At 40.6% G+C, this 19,141-nt stretch overlaps 1 protein-coding gene across 4 annotated transcripts in view; it reads left to right on the top strand.

Annotated features, from left to right (window-relative positions):
- The window catches only part of cfap77 (cilia and flagella associated protein 77), a 97,828-nt gene that overhangs the window by 67,389 nt on the left and 11,298 nt on the right, over positions 1–19,141 (top strand). For 3 of the 4 annotated variants that reach the window (XM_062454229.1, XM_062454228.1, XM_062454227.1), the window contains one exon: positions 571–672. In XM_062454229.1, coding sequence (XP_062310213.1) covers positions 571–672 — 102 coding nt within the window. Of the gene's footprint in view, positions 1–570; positions 680–19,141 lie in introns of all 4 variants that reach the window. The other variant, XM_062454230.1, reaches the window with a different exon arrangement.

Below are 19,141 nucleotides of genomic sequence, written 5' to 3' on the forward strand. Positions count from 1 at the left end.
ACTACATGGCCAGCCATGCATGGCTGCATGTAAAGGGGAATATTTATTGTTATTAGCCAATAGCTATACTGTCGTATTCTGATTAATAGTGGAATATTAGTGAGCAGGTAAATGTGATCTGTCCGGAGCTTCATTCTGAATAGATAAAACTTTTGTAATATGTAATATAGATTGCAATATTGCTCTATAAATAAACCCGCTTGGTTGATTGATGCCATTTATTTGAATTTGGGTTGGAAAATACATTTGAAAATAAAACACTGATTTGAGGCCATTTGGGTGGAGGAGCGGCATTGCTCTAATGCACCGCTGTTACTCCTGACGACTCCTCCCAACACACCCAGAATAATCTACTCCTACTTTGTGTCACATTTTGAGGTGCAAAGGCACCTTAGGTAGCATGGAAAAATATAAAATGCTCAGAATGTTACATATTTGACCGCTGCGTTAGACAAGCACGGCTGAGTTTCTTAGAGAGAGGAAGGAGAGTAGGTGAAGTGAAGGAATGTAGAGAGAAAATCTGAGTCTGTCTGAATCTACATCTGTTTATCCATCTGTCCCTTGATCCAGGCCAAGCTGTGCTGTATTCAGGACACTAGGACTTCTCTGCTGAGGAAGAACCGGCCTCTTCCTGAAACCATGCCCCTCTGGAAACTCCCCCACCTCCAAAAGGTACGAGGTAGGATGGAGTCAAGTCGTACACTTCTCTGTCAGACTGGAACATGCAACTGCAGTGCTTTGTAGCTAAGCTAGGATAGCACAAATGGGGGTGGTATGCACTTGATATCTGGTGATTTATGGTAAGAGACATTTCCGAGTTTTAGGGGTGGGAAAATAAATAATAAAAAGAATAATAATAAATATATATGAGAGATAATATAGGTTGTTCCTTGCCAAAGCAAGCACACCCAATAATAATAAGAAAAGGTAGAAACACAATAGGTGGCTTCGCAGCTTTGCTGCTTGACCACCAAATATAGCTGCAAGCAGCAATGAGGTGGTCAAGCAGATTAAATGACCCAGAAAACATTTTAGACATCCCCAGGAGGGTTCCGAGTACATTCAGCACGTTTGGTGTGAATCCATCAAAGATTTGCTGAGATACGACCTAACTTCCTGTCTTTCAGCTTTGCTGCAGATTTTGATTGGCAAACTATTTCGAAAACAAAAAACCGTGTGATAACTTTTGTGAGGTTTGGTCTGAAGATAATCTGTGCCAAAAATAGGTTTATTACAGCGCCCCCTAGAGGGCGCTGTAATAAACCTATTTTTGGACCTCTTTAGAACAGGGTCCTGAGTCCCTATACCAAGTTTGGTGTCAATGCAGTAAAAATGTGCTGAGATATGACCTCACTTCTTTTATGGCGGCTTCGTTGACAACTTTCTTTGGCTGTACTGGACAAAAGGTTTAGAAAAGGTTTAGAAAAAAAAACGTGATCTATTTTGTGAGGCTTGGTCTGAAGATAATTGGGTGTGCTCAAGCCTTCGGCGAGAGCACAACCTTTGTTCTCTCACATATATATTTATTATTGTTTATTTTCGCCCCCCTAAAACTCAGTCAATATTTGGCCTACATAGACAATCTAGGTGTCAAAAGTTTCGTCTTGGTAGCGATTGAGTTGCTTCTATTGGGATTTACGTTCCGTTGCATGGTTTAGGCTCAAGTTAAGTTTTTGTGGCGAAAAGTGAAGCTAACGGTGGCTAATTTGCTAGCCACAGTCACTGACGTTACTAACGTCACTACGTCACTAACGTCACTAACGTCACAAAAACACGCGTGACTACCTGTAGCAGAATAGTCGTTTCGCATCTGTTAACTTGGGGGATAGCTAGGCTAACTATAGCTTTGTACTGTTTGAATCGCGATTCCATCTTCTACTGCCGGTAACGTCGTAGAATAATCTTCAAAGGGGGTTCTTTATTCATGAATGAATGCAATATGCGTAGGCTACATGCCTGCAATATCGTCCTTAAAAGGACGTTTAAGTCATAGAGATTAGGTCAATTTTTACACCGGTATGCCAAATGTATTTGTTGATTCAGCTATGAGGCTGCCTCTTGCAGGGGAAATGAGAAGACATCATATTTCATTCTACACTTCACTCGTATTTTGAGTTGTAAATAATCAATCAGAAACAAAAGAATACGCTCACACGTCGAATTGATAGGCTCCCAATTTGATAGGAGCTCTGAAAAAGAGCAGTTCTGAGCATCAAAAAAAGATGCTTTTAAATCTATGTAATCTTTATAAATTATAAGTAGGCCCTATGCATTTTTATATAAAATATACCAAATATCAGTTGTAAAAATGTCATTAAAAAACGGACCCCTGTGCAACTGACGCAAGCAAGCAAGCACACCCTACAATTTCCCCAGAAATTGTACCCTCTCTAGTCTGTATATTTTATAGGAGGAGTAGCGAAAAAACTTTGAATTCGTTAATTCAAAATGGCGGCCTCATCAGTTCGGCTGGTATCACAAGTTAACGTGTCAGACATGGGATCTACTAAGATATCACGAGACAAAGGAATCGCTTAAATAAGACAAACGAATCAACAGTTATTGGTCAAAACACATTTTTGCTTATTGTAGCGCCCCCTAGAGCTCAAATGACACTACCTGTTTCGGACCTCTTAATATCAGGGTCCTGAGTCCATATTCCAAGTTTGGAGTCAGTGCATCAAAGATTGTCAAGTCAAGTCCGTTTATTTATAGAGCACATTTAAAAACAGCCAATGCCGAACAAAGTGCTGTACAAAGTCATCAGATAAGGCAAAACAACAAGTAGAAAAACAACACAATTACAATAAGCACGAGTGACCCTAAACTGACTCGAAAGCCAAAGAATAAAAACCCCTTCAGACCTGGCGTCCATTGGAATGGACATTGCATATTTCTGGGTCTAAACCAATAGAAAATCTGTGATTTCATTATTTGAATGATGCTTATCATTCATTGTTTTTTTATTATCCAATCACAATGGTGCAATGACCTTTGACTTGATCTGAGAGCGCTTCAGACATCAGACAAGACAAGCATGGCTCTGAAGCTCGAGAGAGGGAGGAGTAAGTGCCTATATTTCATTAAAAATGTTAATTAATGTTCATGCTAGCCTAATACATTTTCTCTCAGCATAATTTTAACCATTTCAAGTGTTAATATTTCAAGTTATTTTGACAATATTCCATTTAATTAAGTTACAGGATTTTTTAAAAGTTTAATGTCCATCCCAATGGACATCGGGAGTCAAGAGATATTAGCCAGCACACATTTAGTCAGTGTCTACATGCAAAGAAAAAAAATACCTATAAGCATTTCATAGCTAAACTATGACTTCACAATTGATTTATATTGTATATATATATGTGTATATTAGGTATATAACCCATTTTATCACACATGTGCTTTTAGAGTATAAAGTCGCAGACTTCCTAGATCACCTTGTAAATGGAGAGTTATCTGATCTTGACTGCTTGGATTCAGGAAATGAGGAAGATAAGAGCAGGAATGAGATAGAGGGTAAGTGTAGATGTTGAGAGTATAGTACAAAGTTGTATGCCTTATATAATATGTAAATTGCATAAAATATGAGTGAGACTATGGAAAAATAGTTATAAATCGAATTGTTTTGTTATTGGATAGGACGAGGGAGAGAGAAAAGTGACAGTGAAGAGGTTCCATGCATGCTTGAACTTGAGGTGGAAGCTGAGGTTGAGATAGAAGAAAGTGTAGTGAGAGAGGATCAGGAAGAGATTACTGTGAACAGAGAGGAAGATGTCCATGAGCAGATTACAGTAACCAGGAAGGATGAGATAAAGTGGCGCCATAGGCCATTCACCACAATCATTGATACTTCCTTTGAGAATCATCTCATTTATGACCGACATCCCATGAGCCCATACGAATACTTCAAACCGTATGTACCAGATGAACTCTTCGATCTGATGTCTGACAGCACCAACATCTATGCAATGCAAAGTGGCACACTAGGTTTCAAACCCACCAGTTCAGGAGAACTCAGAACCCTCATTGGTCTCCACCTTGCTATGGGCGTGATGAAAATGCCAAGAGTCTCCATGTACTGGGAAGCCGGGATGGACATTGGTATTTTTCGTAACACTATGATCCGTGACAGATTCTTCCAGCTTCGGTCACATTTGCATTTGGTTAACAATTTGGAGAGGCCAGCAGAGAACAATGACGTGTTTTATAAGGTACGTCCTCTCTATGATGCCCTGCGCAGGAGATGCTTGGAGCTTCCACTAGAGGAAAACCTTTGTGTTGACGAACAAATGGTGCCATTTCGTGGAGCTCTCTCCGTCAAGCAGTATGTTAAAGGCAAGCCACACCCTTGGGGGGTGAAATTATACTTCCTGTGTGGGAAAAGTGGCATGGCCTATGACTTCCTGCTGCATCAAGGGGCTACAATGGAAGTGTCAGAGCAGTTGAAGACGCAGCTAGGACTTGGAGCTGGAGTGGTGTACCATCTCTGCCAGCGCATCACAGAGGCCAACCACAAATTGTATTTTGACAATTATTTCACGTCATACAATATTCTGGAACTGCTGGCTGAGAGGAAAATTCATGCCGCTGGAACAGCAAGGATCTGTCGCTTTGCCAACCCTCCTCTACAGTCCGACAAAGTGATGACAAAAATGCCACGAGGAAGCTGCGATGAAGCTGTAAGCCGTGATGGTAAGGTCGCACTGGTCAAATGGTTTGACATCAGATCAGTTGTCATGGCCTCCAACTTTGTTGGTGTTGGCAGGATGGATGAGGTGCAGCGGTGGGATAAAAAGCAGAAAATATTTTTGAAGGTGTCCCGTCCAGAGGTGGTCAAGCTGTACAATGAAGCGATGGGAGGTGTTGACCTGCTTGATCAACTTGTCAGTCTGTACCCCACAGAAATTCGGTCAAGAAAGTGGACCCTGAGAATGATCACACATGCTTTTGATCTGGCTGTGGTCAACAGTTGGCTGGAGTACAGGCTGGATGCCAAGAGGGCCAATCTCCAGACAAAAGACACCCTGGATCTCCTCCATTTCAAGATGAATGTGGCCCGGTGTCTGGTGAGTGTCCATAAACCAGTGGCAGCAAAACGTGGAAGGCCCAGTATGTCTCCAGAGCCACAACCACATGCCCACAGACCACGAGTTCAAGATGCAAGACCTCTACCTGAAGTGCAGTATGATATGGTTGACCACATGCCAAATTATGATGAGAAGACAGAGGCCACCAGGTGCAAGAGGCCATACTGCACAGGAAAAACACGTGTATTCTGTGACAAATGCAACATCCACCTTTGCTTTGTGCAACACCGAAACTGCTTTAAGGCTGCTCATCGCAAATGAGAGAATATATGGGAAAATCCGGGAGATGTATTTTTGTTATTTTCCATTTGTTTAATAGTTGTGTGATCTGTTATTAGCTTACAATATTAAAAGTATAACAATAAGATAAGATAATAAGATAATAATCAACTTAATTGTGTTTGGAGGTTCCACTGTTACATGATTCCTATGTTAAAAACATGGCCTATGTAAAACTAAGTTTTCATAGCGTTTTACGCTCATTTAGTCCTGGCGTCCATTGTAATGGACATGAAAATATACCAATAAAAACATTAGTTTTCAAAAAAGTTTTTTTTCCCCTTTATTTCTATGCTATAAAGGAGTAAGAAGCAACTAGGAACAATTTTTTTTGCCCAGCAGAAAAAAATCAGGTCTGAAGGGGTTAAGGCAAGACTTAAATGTCTCGGTGATGGGGGATGACCTGATAAAATTGGCAGTTTATTCCACAGAATAGGGGCCACAACTGAAGAGGCACGATCACCTTTTGTTTTCATCCAAGTCTGTGGAATGGCTAAAAGAAACTGGTTTGATGATCTAAGGGGCCTGGAAGTGTGATACAGCATAAGAAGGTCTGAAATATACAATAAAGATTCGATAAAATATGACCTCACTTCCTTTTTTGCAGCTCAGTGGGTATGACATCATATAGTGCGTTGAACTCGTCTTTATCCAGGGAATCAAATGATACCTCATATTTGAAAATTAGGCATATGGTTAAAAAAGTAACGTGTGTAAACACGCCTTCAACTTTGACCCATTGGTGGCACTAGAGGACTCCAATGGGAGACATGAAAGTTGGTGACATTGATGAAGGGACTGTCCCCAAAGAGTCTGCCAAATTTCACAACTTTCTACCATAGGGTTCTAGGGACGATAGACTCCAATGGGAGAAGAAGATTCACATAAAGTTTAGGCTGTGCCATTGAAGTTCAGGTTAGTAGTCAGATAGTTTCACCAATTGAAAAACGAATCTGGGACTTTTGATTTAAGTAAGGGGAGTGCCGAAAATGTACTTTCGCCGTTTGGCTTCCTAAACAGCGGTGGAATAGTTTTTCTTACCAGTACAGGGTTGCAGTGAGCTACACTCATGAGCTGCTCATTTACACTAATAAGAGTGAAGTGTTTAATGAAACAGTGTTCTCTTCTCATTTCCCTGTGATTCTTCTCATACCCTGCAAGAGGGGATGGTGATAGTCCTTGTGGCAGCCTCACATAGTTGCATGAAAACAAAGAAATTGAGCAATCCTGTGTAAAAATTGTCCTAATGTAAGAGAAATTTAGAATGCAACGTTATATTCTGAAAATACTGGTGCTTAGCATTTCTTGTCAGTAGAGAACCCTCTCCCCACATGACCTATAGATGACACTAGGCTTACGCAAACAAACTGACCTAGGCTGACCATTATCATACTAGAGGTGCAATAAATGTGTTTAACCTTATCTGTGTTGAGTGAATCATATGGTCAAGCCTAGGGTCAGAGAACTCTGTAAGTTTCCACTGCTAGGGACGCACACACGTGCACGCGCACTCTACCTCTGGGATCGATCACATCGACAGCTGATATGCAGCGGAGGGGACTTCTCACCAATATGTTTAAATAGTCTTACATGAAGACTTGTGAACCAGACAAACTTTGTATCACCATGGCGTGTGATGTTTTTGTCTCCTTGTGGGCCGGCCGCAAGCAATAAAGCTTTCTTAACTTCTCCACCGACTGACTTGACAGACTTGATAGATTAATATTTCTGACACCTAACCTATGTGACTTACATTACATTTAGTAATTTAGCAGACGCTCTTATCCAGAGCGACTTACAGTAAGTACAGGGACATTCTCCCCGAGGCAAGTAGGGTAAAGTGCCTTGCCCAAGGACACGTCATTTGGCACAGCCGGGAATCGAACCAACAACCTTCTGATCAATAGCCCGACTCCCTAACCTGATTAATAGCCCGACTCCCTAACCGCTCAGCCATCTGACCCCTCAGACTTAAACTTACTCTGAAGTTTTTCCCTTCTAGTGATATTTTTAAGGTTTTACTCATATTGCATTCATTCATTAAGGACCGACTTTGAAACAATCTGATTCTAACAACGTTTTCACAGGCAGTATCTCAGCTGGAATCCCTATTCCAACATTACCATCTGCAAACTGAAAATATGCCTCCAAAAACGTAAAAAAGCTTGACATTTATTTTGGGAAAACTGGCTAATATAACAAGTTTACTGGAAGCAATACTTGACAGTAACAACATCCCTGGTCTAAAGACTAGGCGCTCATGTGACCAGCTATCCACGTTATAAGTAGGGAAAAACGCATTCAACTTTTTCACCTTCTTTATACTCCCTCTATATCAGCCTCTCTCAAATCAAATCAAAATGTATTTGTATAGCCCTTTTTACACGCAAGCATGTCACAGAGGGCTTCACATACACCTATAGAACTGCCCCTCAACCAACCTAAACCCTCAAGGAAGACAAGGAAAAACTCCCAGAAAAACTCACTAGAGGAGAAAAAATGGAAGAAACCTTGGGAGGAGCAATTCAGGGAGGGATCCCCTCCTCCAGAGACAGTTGGTGAAAGAGAGGAGCAGAACACAGGCTTAACATACAGTGAGGAAAATAAGTATTTGAACACCCTGCTATTTTGCAAGTTCTCCCACTTAGACATCATGGAGGGGTCTGAAATTGTTATCGTAGGTGCATGTCCACTGTGAGAGAAAAAAATCCAGAAATCACAATGTATGATTTTTTTAACTATGTATTTGTATGATACAGCTGCAAATAAGTATTTGAACACCTGAGAAAGTCAATGTTAATATTTGGTACAGTAGCCTTTGTTTGCAATTACAGAGGTCAAACGTTTCCTGTAGTTTTTTACCAGGTTTGCACACACTGCAGGAGGGATTTTGGCCCACTCCTCCACACAGATCTTCTCTAGATCAGTCAGGTTTCCGGCCTGTCGCTGAGAACACGGAGTTTGAGCTCCCTCCAAAGATTCTCTATTGGGTTTAGGTCTGGAGACTGGCTAGGCCACGCCAGAACCTTGATATGCTTCTTACGGAGCCACTCCTTGGTTATCCTGGCTGTGTGCTTCGGGTCGTTGTCATGTCATGTTGGAAGACCCAGCCTCGACCCATCTTTAATGCTCTAACTGAGGGAAGGAGGTTGTTCCCCAAAATCTCGCAATACATGGCCCCGGTCATCCTCTCCTTAATACAGTGCAGTTGCCCTGTCCCATGTGCAGAAAAACACCCCCAAAGCATGATGCTACCACCCCCATGCTTCACAGTAGGGATGGTGTTCTTAGGATGGTACTCATCATTCTTCTTCCTCCAAACACGTTTAGTGGAATTATGACCCCAAAGTTCTATTTTGGTCTCATCTGACCACATGACTTTCTCCCATGACTCCTCTGGATCATCCAAATGGTCATTGGCAAACTTAAGACGTGCCTGGACATGTGCTGGTTTAAGCAGGGGAACCTTCCGTGCCATGCATGATTTCAAACCATGACGTCTCAGTGTATTACCAACAGTAACCTTGGAAACTGTGGTCCCAGCTCTTTTCAGGTCATTGACCAGCTCCTCCCGTGTAGTTCTGGGCTGATTTCTCACCTTCCTTAGGATCATTGAAACCCCACGAGGTGAGATCTTGCATGGAGCCCCAGTCCGAGGGAGATTGACAGTCATGTTTAGCTTCTTCCATTTTCTAATGATTGCTCCAACAGTGGACCTTTTCTCACCAAGTTGCTTGGCAATTTCCCCGTAGCCCTTTCCAGCCTTGTGGAGGTGTACAATTTTGTCTCTAGTGTCTTTGGACAGCTCTTTGGTTTTGGCCATGTTAGTAGTTGGATTCTTACTGATTGTATGGGGTGGACAGGTGGCTTTATGCAGCTAAAGACCTCAAACAGGTGCATCTAATTTAGGATAATAAATGTAGTGGAGGTGGACATTTTAAAGGCAGACTAACAGGTCTTTGAGGGTCAGAATTCTAGCTGATAGACAGGTGTTCAAATACTTATTTGCAGCTGTATCATACAAATAAATAGTGAAAAAATCATACATTGTGATTTCTGGATTTTTTTTTAGATTATGTCTCTCACAGTGGACATGCACCTACGATGACAATTTCAGACCCCTCCATGATTTCTAAGTGTAAGAACTTGCAAAATAGCAGGGTGTTCAAATACTTATTTTCCTCACTGTAATTATACTGCAGGGAAATGTCAATGGGTTTTTGAAACACCAAAATCCATTGTTTAACTTGGTAGATGTGGGAAGGGACTGGGAAACTCGCTGTTGCCCGTCATGGAGACCGGTTGTCGACCAGGTCCAGCGTTGGCAGACCGACGACCAGGCAGGTGCTGACAGCTCAAACCCCCCACACCACAGGGGATGTGTGGGGGGGGGACAGAGAGGAAAGCAGGGATTAGAGAATGTAAGGAGCAGCTAACAGTTATAACAGTCATAATAGAATGAGATCCCCACCGGTCGAGTGTGGACTAGTGCAGCAATTTAGCAGAGCAAAAAAGGGTATTTGATGCAGCCCTAGACACTAAGACAGCGCCAGCCCCCCTCGCTTGGAACATGAAATCTGTTCCAGGGGAAAGAACTCTAAAATAAGTTATACTTATACGAATAAAGATGAGAATGCCCCGTCCCCCGTCGTCACCTACTAGTAACAGAAACTATAACAGTAACAATATACAGTAACAGGTTTAGTTTATTTGTAAAATCTAGATGGGGCAACATGAACATATAGAGGCTTTAATTGTAATTTAAAAGTTACATGTGATACATATACAGACAGACACACACTTCAGGTTTACATAGAAAGTACATACACACATACTTTTAGCAGTCATAGGACGCTTAGCAGTCATATAATTGACTAAACAAGAATGTTTTTAACCTAATTTTGAATGTCGAAACAGTATCAGCCTCCTTAATTGAGATAGATAATTTGTTCCAGAGAAGAGGTGCTCTATATGAGAACGCCCTGCCTCCAGCAGTTTTTTTATTAATTTTGGGAACCACCAGATAGCCGGCATCTTGGGATCTAAGTGTCCTTACGGGGTGATAGGGTGCAAGGAGACCAGAGAGGTAAAGTGGTGCCAATCCATGCAGAGATTTGTAGGTTAGTAATAGAACTTTGAAATCAGCTCTGGCTTGGATAGGGAGCCAGTGTAAAGAGACGAGAGTAGATGTTATGTGATCGAACTTTCTAGTTCTAGTCAATAATCTAGCAGCAGCTAAATGACTAAATGTAAAATGTAGATGGAAAAATGCAGTTCTGGTAATTTGCTTAATATGGTACTCAAATGAAAGGTCAGGGTCATTGTGACTCCTAGATTTTTTCCAACAAAACGATCTAAACCACTGAAGTGAAATACCAGAAATCCCAACATAGTTCTCCATACGTTCCAGGAGAATCTCATGATCCAGTGTCAAAAGCTACACTTAGGTCTAGGAGAACCAGGACAGTGATAGAGCCTGCGTCAGATGCTAATAGTAGATCATTGACTACCGTGGCTAATGCAGTTTCAGTGCTGTGGTGAAGACGAAATCCAGACTGGAGAGGTTCATAAAGCTGATTTAAGGAGAGGTGCTCAGTGAGCTGTTGTACCACAGCTTTTTCTAAAATGTTCTCAATCCTAGTCATTTATCCTGGTCCCTGTGTCTACTGTAGCCCTGCAGGTTTTTAGATGTTTATCTGCTCCAAGTGACTGGGTTGTGAAAACAAAAGTTGGAAGCAATATAGCCCTACAACTTATAAGTGTGCCCTTTGTGCACCTCCCCCCACCTGTCACTGAGGTCATTACTGCAGCTGTTGCTAGCCAGACGTCACTGAGGGGATTGTTTGAAAGCGCCGGACATTATATATTATTCTTTATGTATATTTGAGTCCACACATTAGTAGATATGGGCCTACATTTCAACTATATGGAAACGGATTGTGAGGTCGATCGGATAAAATGGCGAAAACGAGGCACAATTAGATATATAGAGCAAAGGGCAGTTTGTAACACTCAGAATGTACTAGCTACTCTTAAATGGACACTCGTTGGACATAGGTCAGTAGTCAGAATTGAAAACTAATCTTGGACTTTGATTTAAGTAAGGGGAGTGCTGAAAATTCTGTCGCCGTTTGGCTTCCTAAGTTTTGGTTAAACCGCGGTGGAATAGTTTTTCTTACTCGCGTACAGCGTTGCAGTGACTGAGCTACTGGTTTAAAACCACAGGCAGTGGCAACTGGTCATTAGGGGCAGGTCAGTGGGGCAACAGCAGTGCCCCCACCTGTTGTCAACAGAAGGAACTGCAACAAAATTATGTTATTTTTATTTCTAGACGATTACTTCCTATAATTTATTATCTATGAATATAGCATCTTCCTAAATTGCATATCATTTGTGTTAAGATTTTATTTCATGTTCTGCCGATTTGAGTTTGCAGTAGTAGGCCATAGGCTAATTGTGAAGGTGGGGCTAGCCCCTCTCTCACAATACAATGTACATTGGATGTGTGAAAATATTAATACACATGCTCAGAATGTCTAACCCGTCAATGTAGATCACTTTTTTCAATAATGTACCCCCTATCAATTTTTTTCTCAGCCAAGTACCCCCTGACTGGCCCCAAACATTTGAGATAGAAATAAAGCATATGACTACGATATAGTGATGTGCTATCAGGATTTATTAAACATTGTAAATGAAAAACATTTGCAAAAAAGAAACATGTAATGAACGATCATGCAGTTCAAGTACCCCTTGACTGGCCCCGAACATGTTTGATTAAAAAAAAACTATATAAATAATATATATATATTTATACCCTGGTCTGGGTTAATACTCGATCCTGATTGGCTGCAGGGGTGTTGGACACCTACTAAGTAATTCCAGCGAAACTGTCTGTTCACCGTTCTAAATTATTGCGCTGGCTACATAGTATGAGCGTGTAAGTGTCTGAAATAAGTAACCACAACAACAGGGCCTCAAAGCCTCCATTTACAATTTTGAAAGACTTTAACAAGCTAACATGTAATTACAACAATGAGTGACTTCAATATTTATTTTAACCTATTTGGAAAATGATACTTTTCTGAATTTACTGTCTCAGTGTCACGTAACCACTCATCTCACATCCCATTCGCTATTCACATCGCTAGTCAGACATTTCAGACAGGCTGCTGTCAACACGACATGCCGATTATTTTGTTAGTAAAAATCTTGATTTGGGGACAATGACATGGCTGGATAGCTGGCTAGTCTCGTTGTTAAACATACTGTCAAATTATAATTACTGTTTGAAGAATGTCAACTTTCATGCGATCCTCTCACAAACCATTTGCTATTCAATTCGCTACACAGGCTGCGGCCGAACTGCCTAGTAGGCTTAATAGTAGCCGATACTTTGTTTGTGAAAATCTTGATATTGATTTGGGGACAATGACATGGCTGGTTAGCTAGCTAGTCTTCTTGTCAAACATATTGTAGTATAATTTTAGTAATCATGGATGATTTTGTATCTATTTTTTAAATAAACTTTTTTTTAATATATATATATATATATATATACACACCGGTATATATCTCACGTACCCCCTATAGTACCGCAACGTACCCCTAGGGGTACGCGTACCCCCATTTGAGAATCACTGATGTAGATCACACAAATTTGATGCCAAGTGGGGCTGAGCGCTAGCCTGGCTCTGCCCTCCTACATACTTCCGCTCAATTTTGATTTTGCTTCTGTACTAGGTCTGGCCATTCGGTACGTAAGTCAGATTTTTCAGGTTGATTTTCAACCGGCCAATCAACCAATCGCACCGTCGCAGATCCCAGGGTGATTGAGATTTCGTAATTCATGTTTCATTTAAATATAAGTTATGTTGCGCTGCACTTGAGAGCCTATACGATTTGTATGTCATGCTACATGTAAAATCTGAATGATTGTCTCACGAAAATAGACGTAATGTTGAGCTGCACTTGAGAAACGATGTTGATGTTGTGCTACACTGTCCTATTATTGGAATGAGGTAATATGTGAATTATGTTGTAGTTGCGACTGCTGTTATCATAGTCACTGTCTGGTTAAAGCGAGCATCCTTCTTTGTATTCATTTGTACGAATCACTTTTAGTAGAACTAATCCCTTCTGATTCTTGATTACATTGTAGGCTACTTGCTATTATAGGCTACTTACTAAATGCACTATATGCCAATTGTAATAGAATCGTCTGGTAAATGAGTATAGCTACATTATTTTACAAATGTATATAAAAAGGCCCCTGCTCACAGGTCCCTCCTACCAGAATTCAACTTCTATTTCCCTCTCAGTAAACTACTTGCCACACAACTGTTTTATGTTTACAATCATATCCATTTTATAGATCCTGCTTCCCACAGCCTAGTTAGTATCTTCTAACTTGCAATGTAGTGCTTGGTTTTAGTACCCGATAAGCCAAGCCTGGACCTTCCTTTTGTGAATGGCTAGTGAAAAACATCAAATAAATGATGACATTTTGATTGGTTCCATCACATTTATTTTAAACAAAAAACTATAATGATATATTTAACAAAAGGTATAAAAAAAGAAAAAAATAGTGATCATTTAAATAAGAGTTTTAACAATTTTGAGGCGTAGCCTATTCATGAAAAACGATCAGGGCTGTTTACGGCAGGCAGCACAGACATATTCCTGTCAGTTGGATTTGAGCACAACACTGATGGAACCATCTCAGGCAGCTGTCTCAGCCAACCTGAGATTTTGGATAAACATTTAGACAAATTTGTGGAATGATAATGAATGATCAAACATTAGGAATGGCAAAAACTGGCACTGTTACCTATAATAACATTACCTCTTATACAAAGAGATATACGAGAGTTGTTAATGGTGTGGGGGGCTCTCTCACTGCCTTGCTAAACCTGTTGACTCCTTGCTAAACCTGTTGACTCTGAATCTGTCTCTATTCCCACTCCTAAACGCTTCCTCCTTCTCCAACCTCAACCTTCTGAGTTTTGCTGTGAACCTGGGTTTGTCATTGTTGTAGCTCACCCTGGTCCGTGTTGGAATACAACAGTCCTTACAGAAGCTGATGTACGACGTCACAGCCTCTGTGAGCTCATCCAGATTGGTAGCAGTCGCGAACATATCCCAGTCAGTACAGTCCAGTACACAGTAGAAAGGTTTACAGTTTATAAAAAATGATTCACCAGCCACTGTTAGTGTAAAAACAAATACCACCGCTTTTCGTTTTTCTGAAGAGTGTTTTGTCCCGATCCGCTCTCACGAGTTGAAAGCCTGACAGTTGTAACGCGGTGTCCGGGATGTTTTCACCATCAGTAGCTGAAGTTTGTCCATTTTGTTGCACAGTGAATGTACGTTGGAGAGGAACTTGAAAAAACTGTTCGGATCCCACGTCTGCGTAGCCGGACTAGCGCCAGGCCTGCTTTCCCCTTCTACGCAGTGGCGGCTGGGAAGCCCCCGCAGCCCCCGCGAGGGCCCCCAGGCCCCAAGGGCCCCGCCCTGCATAGCAAAAAACAGACTAGGCCTATATAAAAAAATATATATTTAAAAAAGTAAAAAACTTTGAGGTCTCATTGAGAGCCCCAAGTTTCAACTACCGGGTAAAGGAATCCCGTAATGTAGGCAAAGTAACAGATTTTCATCCACTTCCATGGGCTAAATAGTCTAAAAATCCCTAAATCTGGTAACAATGGCTTTTGCGTATCTTACGTGCACTACTACACCATTACGCCTCTTGAACGCGCACATTTCAAAAATGCTAATCTTTACGTTTTTCTAGATGACGGTATAGACATAGCCTAAGTAAAAGAAAATATGCAAGAGGTGCTCAAAAGCGCAGCAATAAACTGTTGTCTGAACAAGCTCGAGCAAAATACCCAAAGATTACACACTTTAGACCAGCCAGAGAGGAATCATCAGCATCATCAGCATCTCCACAGACGAAACACTACCGCAGCAGCAGGTAGCTAGCAGCACCACGTCTTCACCAGCAACCAATATACTTGCTTACTTATTGTCAAGAATGAATGTTTTCCTTTCCCTCCATTCATTGTGTTATTTCAGTGGTGGTGCTGAACTATCAAAAGGCTATAGCGCTGTCTTTGGTTTTGAACAATGACAAATAGGCTGCTGTTGTGCTGACGCAATTGTGCTTTTGTTATTTTTAAACTTTTGTTTTTTCTCTCTCACATTGCTGAATATATGCTAAACGTAGACAGCAATCAGTCTATTGGCAGTTGTATAAGATAATAGATGGAGATACATTTTGAGTGGATTTAGGGGAGGGGCCTCGAGCTCCGACTTTGCGGGGAGGCCTCTGCAAAGTCCCAGCCGCCACTGCTTCTACGGCGTTTCACTGTATGAGCAAAACCTAGCACAGCAGCTTTGACAAGAATGCCCACTAATTCTGCCGCTGGAAGCAGAAAAGTGGAAAGTAAATCCACTGGAGTTGTTTCCCTGATGTTTAGAAGTTCATCTCTTGTTAGAGAACTCAGAAAATCCTGGCAGAACACTGAATTACAGTTTATCTCAGTCGCTTTGGTACATTTCTCAGATCAGAATTGAAATCCTCAAAACTATCAGTTCAATCTTCACATCATTGTGTCACTTGTGCACATCAAAAAAGCAGTTTCTAATTTCTTTGAACAAGTTGCAAATGCTTTGGTCCCAGTGACGGCTGCTGGTCTTTCAAATAGGGGAAGCTCATTTTCGGCCTACATCATATACATTTTCAGTTCACTGGCTAGTTCACCCCTACGACACTAGCCTAGCCTACTGTATGAATGAATGAATGAACGATCTAACGAAAAAATATTAAACTCGAAGGAAATGTGGGAATTAGGTTAAAGGGGCGATTGACTGCAAAACCGATTTTACCTTGTCATAGTTGAAAAATGACAGTTTGGTGTGTAAAATAGACATACAGTGAACCTCAAAGTCCATTGAAACCTCTTTCCTATCTACATTTCACTTCTCACTACTATTTTGAAACTGGAACTTGCAAACGCTAGCTTTTGAAACAGTGCAACTTGTGACGTCACAAGTTGCAGCATCAACTTTGTCACGCCCCAAAATTTACTTTTACCCGCCCTCTGGTTTCTGGTCCAGGAACATAAACGGAGGTCACGTAGATCTCCGACACTTTTTTAGCTAGCTGCGTGCTGCTCTGTACTTCCACAGGAATTACAAATAAGAAAGTTAATACGTTTTCAAGATATTGAAAATGGAGCGCCGTAAATGCAGTGTTCCAGGCTGTACCGGGAATGCTGACACTTTTCAGAGTCTTTCCAAGGAACCACTCGACGGGCTGTGATGTTTGTCTATGACAAGATCCATGTGCAGTTAAACCCTCAATTACACATTTGCTTGATATGAACCATTTCACCAAGGACAGTTTTGAAAACCTGGTTGGTTTTCAAATTTGATATACTTATAAGGAGTATACTTAGAAAATCGTTCACTTTTGATATACTTTTAAGTATGCTTTGAAAATAGTTCACTTTTGATATACTTATAAGGAGTATACTTAGAAAATCGTTCACTTTTGATATACTTTTAAGTATGCTTTGAAAATAGTTCACTTTTGATATACTTATAAGGAGTATACTTAGAAAATCGTTCACTTTTGATATACTTTTAAGTATGCTTTGAAAATAGTTCACTTTTGTAAGAAGTATACTTAGAAAATAATTCACTTTTGATATGCTTAGAAACAGAAAATGGTATACATTTCTTCTGGAGTAGGATGTACGTTTTCTACTATTACACAGCAAAAACAGTCAAAATAATTTTAAAGTACAATACAGGTTACATTTTTTATATCCATCTCATTCTAATTATTCATGTCTAGGAAAGTCTATTATGCATTGCACATTGAATTTTTTTTGTTACTGAAGCTGCAACCTTAATTACAGCCAAAACATTCTGAAACCCTATACTCGTATACTAATAATTATCAATTGGAGTATTAATGGAAAAAACTAAAAAGCTACTTGAGAAAGAAGCAGACAGAAGGGTTGCATTTGAAGGTTATACTGTCAAACTGACTGAAGAATGAAATGACGTGAAAAAATGAAGATAGCGTGGCTCATTGGCTGGTCAATTCCCATGATGCAAGGCGGTAAATAGTGTTAAAATGTGCTTATAAATTTGCCGTTTGTTCGAAATACAAATGTGACTTCATGAATTTCGTTTTTTTAAATGTGTCTGCTTAGAATGAAGTGTTTTGTTGAGTGGAAATTGTCATTGTTGTGCTGGTTTGCCATTGTAGCCATGAGTTAAATGACTGTTACGTTTCATAAGAAGAGCTGGATTATTACACCATTGGTGTTTACGCAGTAATTAGCTTCTTTCAGCTAAGAATCTGCCGTGTCACTTGGCGAGGCCCCGCCAAGTGACACAAGCTCAGCGGCGTTTGAGGGGCCCCTGAATATATAAATATATATAACTAGATCATAGTAAATGGACGTTTATTAAGTTTATTCTTGAAGTACTTTCAATAATTCAAAGTGCACTTGAAAGTATTGCAAAGTATACTTCTGAGGCACTAAAGGAAGTATAGTTCATGAACTGAAAGTGCACTACACAGGTTACTTTAGAGTATTCCAAGGTATACTTTTAAGTACTTTAGGAAGTATACTTTATGAACTAAAAGTGCACTACACAGGTTACTTTAGAGTATTCCAAGGTATACTTTTAAGTACTTTAGGAAGTATACTTCATGAACTGAAAGTGCACTACACAGGTTACTTTAGAGTATTCCAAAGTATACTTTTAAGTACTTTAGGAAGTATACTTTATGAACTGAAAGTGCACTAGACAGGCTACTTTACAGTATTTGAAGGATTCATATATCTATGTGTCTATTCCAATATGTAATGATAGTATTCAATGAGTAGAGAGAGAGTGGTCTGGAGTCGCAGAGGTCCCATAATATCAGCTTTAATGCAGCAGTTGGAAATCAACAAGTACAGAGCTCTGGGGTTGTCTACGTTTTGTAGCGGGGTTTGCTCGTTTAAAGATAGAAATACTTAATTTATCATAAAGTCTCGAGGCACCACCCTAATATTGGTTTAGGACATTAGGGAATCCTATGTTTAATATGTAATAATCAGTCTCATCTTTAGGAATTAATTCGTTCTAAGTGTAGAGCCAATCGTAACATCAGTGAACACGCACGTCAAAATATCTTTACAATGAATTTATTCAAGTAAGGTAAACAGATCTTATGAACAAGTTGGATTATGGGTTTGATATGAGAGATTGGTTTCAATGAACAGAATGAAATGGTCTAACTTAAAGAAAGACAGAAATTGTACAGTCAATGATTACATCCTTACAAATCATAAACAGAGCTCACGCCAATGCCATGTCGAGGAGGAAAGAGCGTTAGCCATAGTTACGTTTGATCAGGGGTTGATCAATGATGTTGAGGGCGGTTTGCGCCAAAGGTCCATTTGAAGAATCTGAAGTCACAGCGCGGCTGCGCTGGGTCATGTGACTGAGTCTGCGGGATCTCAGTGAAGTCGCATTTGGAATTGCGTTTTTGGTTCTTCTGTTGAAACGTCCAGATAGTGACGCGTTCACTATGAAGTTGAATCTCAGGAGAAGCTTGGCGACGTCCTTTGGAACGCCAATCCTGATGGCGTTCATGCCATGGTCGGTTTCGCTGGAGTCCGAGATTGATGGTCATCTTAGGGCTTTATACAGTTCGAGAGAGGACCCGTCTGGGGTCAGATGTGGATTGGGGGAAGCTGGGT

The sequence above is a fragment of the Osmerus eperlanus genome, chromosome 28 (genome assembly GCF_963692335.1).
Source record: "Osmerus eperlanus chromosome 28, fOsmEpe2.1, whole genome shotgun sequence".
Classification (NCBI taxonomy): Eukaryota; Metazoa; Chordata; class Actinopteri; order Osmeriformes; family Osmeridae; genus Osmerus; species Osmerus eperlanus.